The sequence below is a fragment of the Eutrigla gurnardus genome, assembly GCF_963514095.1.
Source record: "Eutrigla gurnardus genome assembly, chromosome: 7".
Taxonomy (NCBI): domain Eukaryota; kingdom Metazoa; phylum Chordata; class Actinopteri; order Perciformes; family Triglidae; genus Eutrigla; species Eutrigla gurnardus.
Window position 1 is genome coordinate 6,216,376 of NC_139921.1, and position 16,342 is coordinate 6,232,717.

Sequence of the window (16,342 nt, forward strand, 5' to 3'; positions counted from 1 at the left end):
TGGATCCAGATCCAGTAAGGTTCCTGCTCGGCTCCAAATATGGTCACTTCCACTCACTGCTTGCAAAACATCCAAGATGGTGACGGCCAAAATGTCCAAACTGAGGCTTCAAAAGTGTAGCCCACGAACCAACGGGTGACATCATGATGACTACGTCCACTTCTTATATGCAGTTTGTGTAAATACGACACCGGCCCTTTAATTCACCATTTAATGCAAACATGGCCGAGTGAGGGGAGAACACGCCGCCCTTTCATGCTGAGCACCGAGCGGTGAGAAACCCGCTTCACTCCATCCGAGACTTTTAAAGATGCGAAGCCCCCACTAATGTACTCAGTAATATGTGAAAACAGATATAAAGTTCACCCTCCGCTAAGCAGAACCTTTGAGAGATCCGGCAGCAAATGTTTTGAGGCATAATATTTGCACGCGGCGGTAGCAAATCTTCCAAAGGGCTATTGACACAAGCCGACTCGAGTCAATATTCTTGCTGGAAGAGGTTTTCAGAAACAACGTCGAGAGCTGCCTTGGGAAGCATTGTGATGCTCTACTGACATGAGCCCCGGGACTGCAGTGCATTGTGGGCCAGCGCGGACTCAGTGACCTCCGGGAAAGCTTCATTTCCTGTCCTCCCCGCAGTCGTTACATCACGGGAACGGCAGCGATGGAGGGGCGAGAGTAAACATCAGACTCAACAGGTCAACACTGTTTGTGAGTCAACGTGAACGCGGTGTTAAAATCCCCACCAGAGAGTACATATTTAAATATCTGGGAGCTAAATTGAAATGTACACCAGGCTGCGGATGTGATTGGACGACGTACTCAGGCTGCATATTGGGCCTCACATGTTGAGCTCCAGCTTTATGGGAGTAAACCCCGACACGATGGCTCAAGCTCCATTAGACAGCCGGGAAACAAAACAATAACCGCTGGCTGGAGAAAATGAGATAAGCAAATTCACAGGGGAGAGAAGTTCAGCCAATCTTCAAATGTCTCCGTTTTATGGCCGTTTATAATAAATCAAACTTATATTTGGGACATTAAATCAGCTCAACAATCATTTCAGATAAATGGCACATTGAGTACAGCATCACTCTCACGGCTGGAGGCCGAGTTCATCACAGAACAGCTGTTTGTTGTTCCACCAACGTTGTCGTCAACCCGTCTACCTCAGTTCCTACATTACCCACAATGCTTTTAACAATTCAGACTGTTTTAAAGGTTTTTTTTGGTGAATCTGAACCCTTTCAAGTCACACATTAGACCAGCAACTACCTAAAATGACAGATTTTTTCCAATGGAGTCTGGTATCTTTGGTGAGAGCATAGAAGACAGCTTCAGTTCTCCGTCAGAATTGACTGATATTTCTTTTTCTTTTCTTATTTCTATTTCTTTAGGTGTCTAAAATAAGCCCCCCATCTGTTTCTCCCAGCTCCATCTACTGCAGCAGCAGTAAGTACCTCATGCAACCCCACTTTAACTAAAAACAACAGGGCCGGTAGCTTGCATGCAGTTTTCCTTCATTTGAGAAAGCGTAAATGCAGCATGTCTCAGAAACAAAACAGCTCTTAGTGGAGTAGTCAAGTATGCATTGTACTGCATTCCTGTGCAGAGGACAATAATAGAGCAGGTCTTTAACACACTCACCATTCAAATCATATCTGCTAAACGCTCCAGTGTGCTCACCAGCTAGTCTCTGCCTGCTGTCTGGCGCTGAGCAGGGAGAGTACGGTGGCTTTTTACAGTGTTTTCACTGAAAGCAGCTGCAGCCGAAAGCAACACCATGAGAGCGGTGAGGGACCAGAACAGCAGAGAACAATGAGCTGAAACTCAATATAAAGCTCCGTAAAGCCGAGGGGAGCTGCAGATTCATCATTCTCACCCTTTTATCTTGTTTTCCCATCGTCATTTGATATATCATCTCTATTATAAAAATATTGATTATAGCCAAAACAATTGTTGTTTTTCTGCCTTTTCTCTACTCGCTCACATTCTGCGTTTTCCTTGAGAAACATGTATTCCTCCCCATGTGGATTCTCATATCTGTGCTTTTTAGATCCAATTATGTAAAAGACATTTCAATGTTTTTTATATAACTTGAGGCCAGGGATTGCTGTGGCAGCAAAGCAAGCCAGAAGCCTGCTAACTGGTGCAAAATCCACATGTCAAGCCTCCAATGATCCTGAAAACTAAATATAAGAAGTAAAAAGTATGATTGTCTAAACTCCATAACCATAACCTGTGATGAGCTTCATCCTCCTGATCTTAAAAGGTCATAAACCAAAAAGGTTGTACTACTATTCCCTTTTGAAAATACTGAGCCTGAAGCAGAGATTTTCCATTTGAGCTTGGCATGATATTGAAAACGTACACTTTTAAACCATTTTCTCTGGTGTTAACATCACATTCCAAAACATAGGACCCAAACCTGGCCACCTTCTCATTTGGGCGGCTGATAATCGGCCTGTGAGTGAAAGTGAGTGGCGACTGTGGGCGTCTTGCTGACAATGTGCTGCTTTTGTGCGCTCTGCCTGGCACCCTGCATGCCCACCATGTGTTTGTGTCCTGTGGTCCTGCCGAGCTGGCTGAGGGCACAAGGGCATCTCTTCACAAGCAGACCCAGCTGCCTCTCTGAAATGCCAGGAGGGAGGAGGGAGGGAGGGGGGAGGAGGGCTTTTCAGGCAGTCCTCCAAAGGCAGGCATGAATCACAGCTACGCAGAGACACAACCATGTCTCACAAAAAGCTGCCATAAAGACAGACGCCAACGCTGGCCAAAGTTTTTGGATTGTGAGCCATGTGCAGAAGAATAGAAACGTCAAACTACAGTGAACGTGTCGTTTTCAGCCAAGTTCCACTGAGAGAAAGTTTGTGTTTGGTAATCATCGTCATCACTGGTTTTACGACTACGGTTTTGAAGCCTCGAGCTCGACATTTTGAAATTCTTGCAATTAGTGAAGGAAGTGACCATATTTGGACTGTGGAGGAGCGACGGGTGGATCTGATGAACACAAGCAGCAGAGCAGCAACCTTACTGGATCTGGATCCATCTGGATTCTGGTGTGAAGCTGCTAACACAGTTAGCTTCATAATTCAAGGTCAACTTTACAGCTAAGTGTTAAAGTCATCTTAGTAGCTAATTGCATTGGTAGCGACCTGTCAATCACAGGTAGCCCCGCCCCCTAAAGCATCCCCTGCTTTCTGGTCTGCTGGACTCTAAATGGACCATAATGTACTAAATGAACATCATGCTGGATTGAAGAAGACTTGAAACTAGGGATTAAGAACTTACTTTGGCAGAACAACTTCCTGCCACACATCTGGACTCAGCAGCTGCTTACAGTCTTCATCCTAGTAATAGTGGTTTCCCCGTACAAGTGTGGATACAATCACAACCATGCATTCAAACTCTTAGCCTGCAAACACACATACATATAACCCAGACATGACCCAGACACTGTGGCTGGCCTGGGCTTTCAACACTCTGCACATTAAGAGTGTAACTTCGTAGCTCCCCTTGAGAAAACTCAACCCCCGCTTTGGAGCGGACCACCGCATCACACAAATGGCACGGGCTGACGGACTATTTTAAAAGAGATGCTGACGGGGAGATGTGGTGATGAGTGAGGCCTCACAGCTGCGGGTATCAGGGATCTTAAAATATTATTAAATTTGGTGCATTATTAAAAATGCCTTTGTTTTCTAAAGGAGAGCTCTGCAGCAGAGGAAAAGGTCACGCTATCGTTGAAGAGATTCACTTACCTCATTGGCTGAGTCCGAAGCGCTGTCTTCAGATCTTCCACCACCTTGTTTCGCATTTCCATTTCCTCCTCATCAAAGGCAAATAGGGTCTGCATCTGCAGAAATGGTGAGAGATTAAATGGAATTTAGTGGAAAGACAGCTGATTGATACAAGCCTGCTGCTGCCTTTTGGCTTTAAAGCAGGTGCTATTTGGGAACGGCTGCCTGCTGGCAGGAGTTGTGTGTTTTTCACGTTCTTTCATTGTTTCTGTGCAGCGCGCTCGCCAGAGAAAAGGCTGGCATCGTACGTGTCTGCAAACCGCGAGATACGAATGTAGGCATGGGACCAAATTAACGATCATCCCGGCCAAAGTCATGGCGATTTACGATATCATCCTGATAATCATCCAAGCTTTAAACTTTTAAAACAGAAACAAATGTTTTTATTGCATCACATCTTTATTTCCTGAAATCTTGATCTACGATGAAACCCTATGTCGTCCCATCCACAGTTAAATGTTGACGCTTCTGAACGAAAATAAGTTTCATATCAGCCTCGTATCACGTCTGGAGTAATGAAAAATACCACACGACCAACGCTGTGAAGTGATTGGTTGGTTTAATAGCAAGTAAATAACAACTGCCCTTAGACCTTCTTACTTAGCTTTAAGTCAACGTTTACTTGTGCTTTCATGGGACACAAACAACTGTCTGCTGAGTGAACGTTTGTTTGACCTATTGGACAGTTCTTAGTGAACTCTGACCTTTGTTACACGCGTTATGATGCTATGTAAATTTCAACAACGGTCGCTCGATATTCTGACTGAATAAAAAAACATTGAATGCATCCGTGTTTCGTGGAAAGGCACGTTTCCCCCGGCAACCCGGCCGTGTTTCTACTGGGCTGACCCCAGAATATTCATCTTAATTTGAACAGAACGCCTTTCCCCCTTCTTTACAAATACATGTGTTTGTTTCAATTAGTCCAAGCATCACAGATAATCAGAGCCTCATTAGTGGCCCCCTTTCTACGGCCATTCTCCTTAAAGCACTGCTTGAAACTTAACAACGTGCCAAAATAAGTCATGCGGCAATTAGCTCCAATCAAGCTTATAACAAATGATAGAAAAAACACTTAGACCGACGGTGGTGTTAATTCATTTCTGCCCTCGGCAACATCAAAGCGCTGCTGTGCTCCCATTCGTCAGGGCCACAGGGCTTCTGTTGAGCCTCTCCAGGCTTTTTCCAAGGCAGCTCGCTGCCAAGTGTAAGGATCAGACTGTGTGCATTTCAGCAGTGAGTTAGTCACAGTGACTTGCTATTCATTTGTCTGAGAAAAAAAAAAGAAGATTTGCTTGAATGTGACCCTCCTTCCCCGATCCGTAAACCCCTAAAAAACAAGCCAACAGGTGGAAATGAGTATTCCATAGCAGGAGACGGCCCTCCGGAGCAGCAGCTACCTGAAGCTGGACCTGGGTTCGACTAGCGAACAGCAGCTCTGGTCCGGCTGCTGTGTGAGAGTGTTTAATCTAGAAAACAGTGCAGTCAAAACATCCATCTCGTCGACTTAGCCTCAAGTCCAGATGGTCCCTGGACCCTGGGCCAAGATCTAAAAGGTCTGGCTCCTGTTTCTCCAATAGATGTGTTCATAGTCAATGGGAAGTTGGGCACAACAAGTGTCAGGGGGGTTGAGTTGGTCCTGCTGCGAGTCAGTTCACCGTGTCAATGCATGTTGCCAAATGGCTCCTTCCTCCATCTGCTGTTGGTAAGCCAACATGCACATACGGATGCTATCAGAGCCAGTTGGTAAACCAGCAGAAGGTACTTCCCTTAATCCCCATTATGGGAAGTGACCCCCAGATCCAGAACTATGCCTTCAAGCTAGTCGTCAGCGAGTCGTTAACCGAGTGAGTGATGAGTGCAACTCATCAAAAACGTAATGAGGACCATGTGGGTCTCTGATGCTCCAAGTTAAGAGTGTTTCTTCAACATGAATGCAGGCAAACAACCTTATTTTAACTTAAATAGTCATGCAGAGCCTGAGGCGCAAAAGCTAATTAAAGTAATGTGAATGTGCTATTATGCTTTTGTTCTCATACCAGCAGCTGGACTTGAGTGGAATAACGTTCTCAGGGAAAAAGGTTGAGCTCTGTTTAAACAGAGTCACAGTTCAACCGGGTGCCAGTAAGTTTGTTAGCAAGCATGTCTTTAATGTTTGTAAACTGGGAATGTCTTCGTAAAACAGAAAGTTGTTATTTTTAAATAAAACACTTGAATGTAATCCTTATATATATATATTTTAGGAGCAGAGATTGAACCATAACAGCCCAGAACAGCAAAACAGCTGAGCCCAAACTCACTATGGAGCTCATAAAGGGGAGCACCAACCTCTGCTGGCCATCAGGGGGCGACTCCTCTGACTGTTAAAAAGAAGTCTGATTGCAGAGAAAATGAGCCTACTCTCTCTGGTTTAGGGTCATGGCCATCATGGTAGGGAAGTGAAAAATAGAGCCTGATAACAGATACAGGATATTAAAACACATTTAAAGACATATTTTTTCATTTATTTGTCCTTTCTTTAGTCAGGGAGATGTTATGATTCACGATTGTCTATATTCTATTTAAGATTATTTGACTTAAGGATGTTCACTAAAAATGTACGCAATAAATATATTTGTTTAACAACATGTAAAGTGCCATTTTAAGAATTCTAAGCACAGCTTGGTGATTATAGGAAATGTGTATATCTTTTAAAACATGAAAAATGAAATCAGTTTCAAGCAACAACACTAAAGGTAACACTTGATAGCATCGTTTGATGCCAATTTGAGGAAATTCACTGGCTGAGTTGTGTGTGTTTCTTGGCATATAAGCAGCTCATCCCTTTGCCTCCATGTTGGATCTACGTTTGTTTATCTGCACAGCGGCTTGGACACGGCGAGGCGACACAAACTCTCGTCAGAGTCATTAGGACGTCGGGGCTCTGACATGGTTTTATGAATGAACATCAAGACGCCGCTTGTACGGTAATCTCTCAGGGCGGAGACTCAGAAATGAGCTCATCCAATAACTCAGCTACCGTGGAGGGGCCGCCGCCGGCGAGCTCGCCTGGGAGCCCAGATGTGAAGTCATGGGCCAACAGAGCCCCCGAATGTTCAACGCACTCCTGTCAAGAAGCTGTCTGGTTCTCGTGGTGGAGAAAATTAAAGATTGATAGTGGGAGGGATAAAAGATAGAGGAAGGGGAGGAAATTGGTGGAGTTATGGTGAAGGAGGGAGACGAAGTGGTGTTTGTGCAGAAAGGGGAGTGGAGAGTACAGAAATATATTTTTCAAGACGTTATTTAATCTATTATAGTGTCTATTATAATCATTTTCATTCTGCCATTGATGTTTTACCATTTCTTCTGCTTACAAACGTCAATATATTTATATTAGTGCAATTATTTACACTGACATGTTCAACATCTCGTCACATTGGCACAACGCTACACTTGTTTTATGAAAACGTCAAGACTTTATGTAGTGTAGACTTCTTAAAAATGACTCACAGACTGAGGTTGTTTTGCAGCAGATGGAGTTAAAAAAAGAAAAGGCAAAAAGAAAGGCTCAAACATAACTCTGACAGCGTGTCTGACACCCAATAGCACGGAGGCACCGCTGCAGCCCTGATGGATGTTAAACTCTTGGCAACTCACAAATCAGCGCTTTCTCTCGACTACACTTAAAATAGCGTGTGTGTGTGTGTGTGTGTGTGTGTGTGTGTGTGTGTGTGTGTGTGTGTGTGTGCTGTCTGAGAGGATGACAGTCAAATTGTTTCTCCAGACTTCGGCGCTGAGCTCAGGTACCATCCAGAAGCAGCTCACTCTCAAGTGGAGCCAGTAAACAAAAAACAGCTGTACAAATATCAGCCTCTAACACGGGTTGTTGCTATAGTGTAGATGGCGTTTGCCAGAAAAACAAACAACGTGGCAATAAACAGATATGTAATGCCATTACTTGCTGGCCTCAGCATGTTTGTGGCGCTCTGTGTAAGTCACGGTCCAGCTGTTTATCTGATCCGTCGCCTGGAAAGACTTGTAAATATATGAAGCGTTTGGCTCGATGGAGAAAATGAAGAGAATAATCAGCCGAGTGGAACGGTGAATGACTTGAGTCTCTAATGTTTATGCTTACATGTCACTAGAGATGTTCCGATAGCATTTTTCCCTCCCGATACCGATTCCGATACTCGTGCTGTGGGTATCGGCCGATACCGAGTACCGATCCCGATACCAGTGTGTTTAAAAAAACACCTGCATGACTGTGATATGATTATCATTGTGGTGAGGCCTGGCTCAGGTCTTTGGGGAATTTATCTCGTCGCTGGAAGGCCGTTTCCAGACTTTGCTGCTGCGGTACGTCCTTCTTTCCCCCTTAGCTTTGGTAAATTCGTCGTGCTCTTTAGTGTGACGCGTCTTCAAATGTTTGATTTAGTTGCTGGTGTTGAAATTTGCAACACTCGTGCCACCCCTCGAAATTGAGTCTTTGCATTTGTTGCATGTCGCCGTCTTACTGGTGGGAACATCCACTGTGAAGTACTGCCAAACCGCCGACATTAACTCCTTTTAACAGGTGTCAGGTGACCAATTCTTCTTCGCCCCTCTAAAACAGCAGGTATCAGAGGCATTTCCGATACTGGTATCGGAACAACTCTACATGTCACCCTTTAAGTTTGGATGTTTTGAAGTGAGGTTGTTTTTATCCAAAGTCAGTGTTACCGACAGCAGATGGAGTTTGGAGAAACAGGAATGCCTCTCTCACAGGTTTACCTTCACACTAGACAGATGAATGTTCAATATTTCTAAAAGGGCACTGACGCCGTTATCTATGCTCTCTTCAAAGCCACCAGACTCCATTAAAAAAAAAAACAGGAATTTACCTCAGGGAACACAGCTAGCTTGATCAGATCCTTTGTTTGTGTTTTTGTGTGACTTTGGTGAATCCAAACTAACCCTGTGAAACAGCAAAGTCACACAATAACACAAAGTCCAGCAACCGCCCGTGTTCTGACTGTCTCACAGCAAGATAAACCAGCAAAACACATTCTGTACATAGTGTAAAGTTAAACTGATATCTGGTTGTCTGTTTCTCCAAACTCACGATGAAGAAGCATCTCGTACATCCCCACTTAAAAACATTTGAACTATTCCTTTAAAAAGCAACTCTAAATATGTCAAGTTCATGCTCTCCAAACATTTGGGAGGACTGAGGGGGTCAGAGGTCACCGGGCCCAAACTGGTCAGTGGCCGAATGTGCAATCAAATAATACGACTCCCACGCCAGCGGCGATGTTTTAGAATGATGCTGGGATTCTGGTGGAGGACAGTTGGGTGATGTTTTTATTGTGTGTGTGTGTGTGTGTGTGTGTGTGTGGATGCTGAGGGGTCACGGTGGAGGAATGTGGTCGTGTGAATGTAACGATTGGCGTCAACAGGGAGGCGATGAAAAGTGAGCCAAAAGAGAAGGAGTGACTGAGTGAACGGTGACCTCTGAGGACGAGCGGTGACCTCTGAGGACGAGCGGCGACCTCTGAGGACGAGCGGTCACATGGTCAGTCAGAGATTCCAACAGTTGTATAGAAGTGTGAAGTGTGATGGACTTACAGCAGCCATGGAGTTGATGCGGTCGATGTAGTAGTCGGGCCAGCTGGTGGCCAGCTTGTTGGGATCCTCCTGCTCCTGTAGGTGGACACAAAGACACTCAGTCACTATGTTACAGCTCAGATCCTTCACGTAACGAGCAGACATCGGGACATCTCAAGAAACCAATGTTTTGACCAAAATAACTGCGATATCATCATCAATATGGCACTAAGACATCCATACATCTTATTTTAGAGAACATACTATTTTAGTTTAAAACAAATAACCAAACAATCTTGAATGAGGTCATCAGAAATCATGAGGTTTCACTGCATGAATACATTTTTCACGTCACTACCATGATAGAGAGCTATCCCCATAATGAGATTCACAAAAGTTGTGTAACATGATAATGTTCACATTCATAATCTTGCCTGCTGCACTGCTGACGTGCCCTTGAGCAAGGCACCAAAACCTCAACTGCTTGTTTTGATCTATACTAACGCATGTCTATAAGTCCCGTCTGTGTAGGCATGACGATATGAGCATTTCATTTCACAATTCACGATGTTATCCAGATAATCTTCAAAATATGCTCAAACTCTTAATAAGCACCAACACATAATGCAGTAACTTGACCTTATATTTGGTGAGGAAACATATTGGTATCTCGTCACTGATAGGATCATCATCTTTTGGGAAAAGTTTTCCTTTATTGTGTAAAATAAAACAATCTTAAATAAGGTAGTCATATGTCCTCATTCTCAGTCGACTCACTCTCCTAAACTTCTGTTGATGCATTGATTGATAGATTTTAATGATTTTAATGATCCGTACATCCGTGTTTCTCCACTAGAATCACACAGAAGCACCACTTTGACTCTTGTGTTTATCAGAGATGTAAGTTTCTGGGTAACAAGTCACCCAGCATGAAAAAAATGACTAATTGACCAATTTGAAAATCTGAGACAACTGAAACCAACATGGCCGTTTAGTCGGAGCCACATGACAAAGAGGAGGCAACCCTTCAAGTGGATTCAACAAAGAGATAAATAAGACTAAGATGGGATGATTGCCATGGAATTTACTGTGAATTTGTACGATCCTCAGAAGGTTAACCCCGATGTCCATGGTGACCCTTTGACCTTTTCCATTTGAGGCACCAACAAGCCAAACTTAAAATTAAATTAAAAATTAAAATCTATCAGACAGCTGCAGAATATACAGAAAACATTGGTAATTCTTCTCCATTTTGGAAACGTAACTTTTCTTCTTACAACCACACTACTGGTAAGATGAGTAGTGACATCATCAGCATGTTGTCCTACAAAACCGGATTATTCTGTGATGAAGGAAGCAGGGCTACCAGTCGGGCTTGACTGACTCTCACTCCCCCATCCTTCCACTTTCTACCTTAGCTTCACACTCCAACATGAAGACTAAACGGATCAGGCAGTCCACCAGAACTGGGTCACGTCTCCGAGAATTCGCATGTCTTGGCTTTTTGGTGAAAGAGGAGAAGAAAGAGAGAGACCAAGAAATAACTGCCTTGAGGAACGAAGTGCACTCCACAATAGTGTTCAAATAGCTCTGTCTGAGATCAATTTGTCCGGGCCAATCAGAGGAAGCGCAATGCCACGAGCACACCAAGGCACAGGGGAATACAGAGACCATGTTCCCCGTCCACATCTGGTCTTGTTTAGTCCTGGCTTACAGCGCTGGTGCAGGATTGTTGTTGTTCTTGTTACTTCGTGCACATAGTTGGAAACTTACAGGACGCCGCGTTCATGTCAAATTGTTGGTTTTGATAATTTTGTAAGATAAGAGAAGAAATCTTTGCCAGATTTCAATCTCATCTCTTTTTATACTGCCCAAAAACTGAGAGTGAAAACAATTGTTTTCCTATAAATGTGATGTGAAGGCAGAGCTTTGACCTCAGACTGTATGGAAGAAGTGGACAAAGTCACCGCGACGACACCGTGACGTCACCGTGATGTCACCCATCGAGTTCTGCATTTTGGCCTTCGCCATCTTGGTTTTAGGCCTTCGCCATCTTGGTTTCTGGTCTTCGCCATCTTGGTTTTTTTTGGAACCAACGACCATGTGACTTTGTGGAGCTTAGAAGAACCAAATGCTGAATAAGAATTTTTTTTCTGACCATAAAAAAAGAGGAACATTTAACTGTCCTGAAGTGAAAACACACATTGAAAGGGTTAAAAGATCCACTTCCTTCATAAAGATATTAAAAAGCTTCCTACAGTTCATGTGAGTGAGCTGGATCTGGACTTATACTACGTAAGACCACGATACCAGGAACAATAAGTCTGCTTAATAAGCACATTATAAAAGGCATTATAACGCTCCGCCAACAGATTCTTCGTGAGATTTGTCAATTTAACCATGATGCAGCCATAATTGGCAAACTAAGCTCCCTGGCTGCTTACATAACAAGTGCAACTACTTCATCCACTACAAGGGCATTCATGCTGCAGCAGGAGCTCATCAATTCTCTCCGTGTTCCTTCTGATCAGTATTTTATGCCACCCAAATCCCTTCAGTTCTGTAACGGCTGAAAGCAAAATGTCACGTTCTGTTAATTAAGACAGAAACTGCATTCTGGGAATCCTGGATTGATTTCCCCCAGACATAAAACCCTCTTATTATGGCAGGGAATGCACTTTAACAGCAAATCCACTGAATCATACGCAGCTCCTCTGTACGGCGCTCTGGTTGGAGAATAAAGTGGTGGATTTCGGTCCTCATTAGGAACCCTGTTTCCAGCATTTCAGCTCAAGCTAAAGAGCTCAAAAAAAAAAAAAAAACAAACAATAGAACTCAGTGTGCTACTCGGCTCGTGTTTTCGAGCTGGCCGTGGTTTCCGCTATACTGCAGACACGCTCCGGACGCGTAGCCAGACAGATCCCGACGCTGAGATTAACAAGCTAACTGCCTCTCGTTGGCCCTTCAGCTCAATTACAGCCGCCGACACGCCCCCAAAAACACGCCGGCTCCAACGCAACGTTTACTCTGGCAGGTTTCAGGAGGCCCGGGTACGCCGCTCTAATTTTCCTCGCGTTTTTTGGGACGAATTATATATATAAAAAAAAAATGATTTCAACATGAGCCGGTCAATAGACTTCCTGAATATTTACCACTTTTAATGGGAGTTCTGAAAGGGGGAAGTGATGAGAGGTCCGTTCTTGTGTGCTGCTTATTCTTGATAAAACCATTGTGGGACTTAATCGCAGTTAATGACTGGTATTAAAATCGCGTGATGAGAAGCCAGAACAGTGGAGCCTGGTCCAAACAGCAGTCCTTTGACATGCATGGGGAGAGCGTTTGAGTTCACATTTGTATGATCACTCTCCCTCTCATATATATATATATATATATACACACATATACACACACACACACACACATATACACACACACACACAGTGAGTGCTCTTCTGCTTATGGACCTCTGGCTGCACTCCAGTCGCGTGCACCGCTGCGACAGCGAGGTCAACCCCGTCGTTCTATTACAGCAATTACACACTTCCACTACGCTGTACATTCCTCATGTCTGGTGACGTTAAATGTGATTTACAGTCCAGGGTGCAGCGAGTAAAAAGAAGAGGACAGGAATCCCCAGCAGTGTATCAGGTATTATTTCTGTAAGGTGTTCCTCTTTGTTACAACCATCTGCTGAGGGATATATTGTTTCTCCGAAGAGCCAAACGCTCGACTGAAGCCAGTTCAAGAATATTTCCCCGTGTGTTTGGCAGCCTGTGGTGTTCTCTAAGGCACCTGTTGAAAGAGGAGAGGAAATTACATATTTCAGCTCCCCTGCTGTCAATGACAACGAGCCCTCTTAAGGATTTCAAACCTCCTAAAAAGGTTGGACCGACGACCGTGGTTGAGCTCTGATTGTAAAGAAACCGTTTCAAGGCAAGGTTTCAGGAACATCAGGAGGTCCAAAGTCCAAAACCTCAAATGGCAACAGTTAGACTCTTTGAAGTGAAATGAACGCTCAATTTTAAAAACATGAGCAGGAGAAACGACAGCGCACCCCGAGCCGCCTTGCTGATCCAAGGCTAACTTAAACACACGGTTGCACATACGTACATCCGTGGCAGCGTGTTCTGCCCAACACAGATCTGACATGTTTTCCACTCTTCGGGCTTTGGCAGCCAACTCGGCCCCGTCGCCCCTTCAAGTGGAGTCCAACTACTCTTCTGGGTCTCAGACGGGCCAGGACCTTATACATCGGCACTTAGTGCTCACTCGTTTCCACGAGGTCTCCAGATCCTCTGGCAATGGGAGCGCTCATCGGGCGCCTCACACTCTGTTCCCAGGCACTCAGCGAGGCCCTGGTGGGCCCTGGTTGTATATATGGGGGCTCTCATGAGCCACCCGAAACCAGGACGGCACTGGGAAGCTGCACAGTCCTAACTGGACTACTGTTTATTCAAAGATGACTTTGTAAATCAAAAGTACAGACGGTAGGTCATCCACTAACTGGTAAAGCACTGTGTTACAGCCAGACATTAGCTGTCATTTTATGCAAAACACTACAGGTAAACACATGCACACACGTCAATTTGGAGAGTTTGTGCCATTTTGCTTCCTTCACATCTTGTTTCTTTCAGACTAATGAGAAGAAAACATCCAGAAATACATCTTAAGTTGTTTATTTGACTATTTTTGTCTATTATTGTCTAGATATCCCCTAAATTCCTTAACCTAATACTAACCAATACAAACAAATAATTGCCTTAATGTCAGTAATCATCAGGGGGAAGTTTCATGGTTAGATTTGTTCAAATATCATTCAGAGCCTGATTTATAGAACATTTTATATGTGTTGATAGTATCTTCTTTTATGGAGTGATACTAACAGATATCCTAAATTCCCTCTGTAAAAACCATCGACTCTAATATGTCAACAAAGTGAACGAGCATTTTGAACCCGGCTTTATCTCCATATTGCATATTTAAAATGACATTACTTAAAAACAGAAAAAAAAAAAGGTTTAACGTCAATAAGGATCATGGGGATGGTTCCCCGCTCCACCTGTAGTGTCCACATAACAGTCCATATAAAAGCAGTCCTCTCTGCTCCAGCTGTCACCACACTATGTTCCCGTCTACGCTACGAGGGGGATTGTCCGACATTCCAAAGAGCCGATCTCTCTGCGGGGAATATTTATCTATGGAAGCCGGGATATAATGTCTCACCTAGAAGGGCAGGAAATGGACAGGATATTGAATTCTGGAAGATTATGTAAGGCTCGCCGCCTCTAACAGGTAGCTAACATTACACACGTTTTAGCACATGCTCCAGCAGAACTATTTGCCTGGGGTCACTTTAGTTTCAGCGATTGGGGATGAAGTGCAAGCGGCTAATAATGGAAGACACGAGCTGCCGCCACGCTAGGAGCGGGTTATGTCTGGTGTACGGTATGATCACTACACTGTGTGGACGGCTGCTTTTAGACTGCAAAGCTCTTTCTAAGGATATTGAGGAGTGGATAATGCTAGTTTCCTGTCCGAGTCAGCGTTTTGACACTGATAAAGGGCCACATTGTGGGATGGTGAAGTGAACACAGTGTGCGTGTGTCAGTGCAGAACTACTAATGGGAGTCAGGAGACCCTGTTTGGCTCCCGGCGCTGAGCGATTATCAGCTCTGAGATGTTGCATGATGTTCTCTACCTGGGGGGGGGGGGGGGGGGGGGGGCGGTCTGGATGAGAGTCACGCTTGAAAAAACTAGGTTTACTCATGCAAATCTCTGTTTCACTAAACATGTGTACTAGTTCATTCTCACGCTTCCCAAGAATAAGGTCCACACAGACAGACACCCAACACCCCTGGCTGTGGCTGACCGGGTGGCTGCGATCAGCGGTGCAGATATGCTTCGTTTATGAGAAGCCCGAAGGCCTGGACAAGACGTTCAGGTTAGTCACGGTCCACAGAGAACATATTGCCTTACAGTACATCGCTGCTGACTGGTACGAGACACCCCGCTGGACCAGAGCTCCATTAACTCACCAAAAACAGCTTGGATTTTGATGTTGGGCCGGTTTCAGTTCATTTATTCAGGCTTATGAGCATTTAGCTCAAATGTTCTGTATTAAACATCATTATTAAAGTTGCATTAATCAATACATTTAACATTTACAGTGAATAAAACGTTGACCTGCACAGCTAACTCAGCTAGAAATAACGAGCTACAACAAGCCTCCAAAATGAGATGAATTCACCTGTTGGTTTGTGGACTACAGTTTTAAAGCCTTGAGTTGGGCGTTTTAGCTGTCGCCATCTTTGATTTTTTTGCAACCAGTGAACGGAAGTGACCATATTTGGACTGTGAACGAGCGACGGGTGGATCTGGTGAACACAAGCTGCAGAGCAATACCCTGAGCAGCAACTTGCTTTAGGGTCGGGGCTCACCACACTACCAATGCATTTAGCTACTAAGATGACTTACACACTTAGCTAGATGGATCCAGATCCAGTAAGGTTTGCTGCTTGGGCTGCCGGATTGCTGCTTGTGTTCGCCAGATCCACCCGTCGCTCCTCCACAGTCCAAATATGGTCACATCCTTCACTGGTTGCACAAATTCAAGATGCGGACTGCCAAAAACCAAGATAACGATGGCTAAAATGCAGAATTCAAGGATTTGTATGTGCCCAACAGTGGTTAAAAATTTAATTTTGGTGCCTCAAAACAAAACTTTTGGCTACAACCGACCTAATATGTTTCTCAGTTTTAGTAAAAACTGAGGTTTAGAGGTTTGAGTAGTCCGAGCTTTTAGTTATGTGAAAACGTCAAAATGTAATCTGCTATTTCTGACGGTAGATAAGTGGATCTGGCAGAGATGGAGAGGGTTTGCGGTCAACGCGTTGGGCCAGTTGGGGCCACAGGTGAACAAAGTTAGTTTGTCCCTTCGTCATGGCGACGGCCCCCAGACTGTTATCTAACCACAACAAGCT

At 44.3% G+C, this 16,342-nt stretch overlaps 1 protein-coding gene across 4 annotated transcripts in view; it reads right to left on the reverse strand.

The window, feature by feature from the left end:
• Window positions 1–16,342, reverse strand: part of daam2 (dishevelled associated activator of morphogenesis 2) — a 94,558-nt gene that overhangs the window by 27,221 nt on the left and 50,995 nt on the right. For all 4 annotated transcript variants that reach the window (XM_084013736.1, XM_084013735.1, XM_084013733.1 and 1 more), the window contains exons 4-5: window positions 9,384–9,458; window positions 3,762–3,856 (exon numbers count right to left, since the gene is read on the reverse strand). In XM_084013736.1, the coding sequence (XP_083869862.1) occupies window positions 3,762–3,856; window positions 9,384–9,458 (170 nt within the window). The remainder of the gene's footprint in view (window positions 1–3,761; window positions 3,857–9,383; window positions 9,459–16,342) is intronic.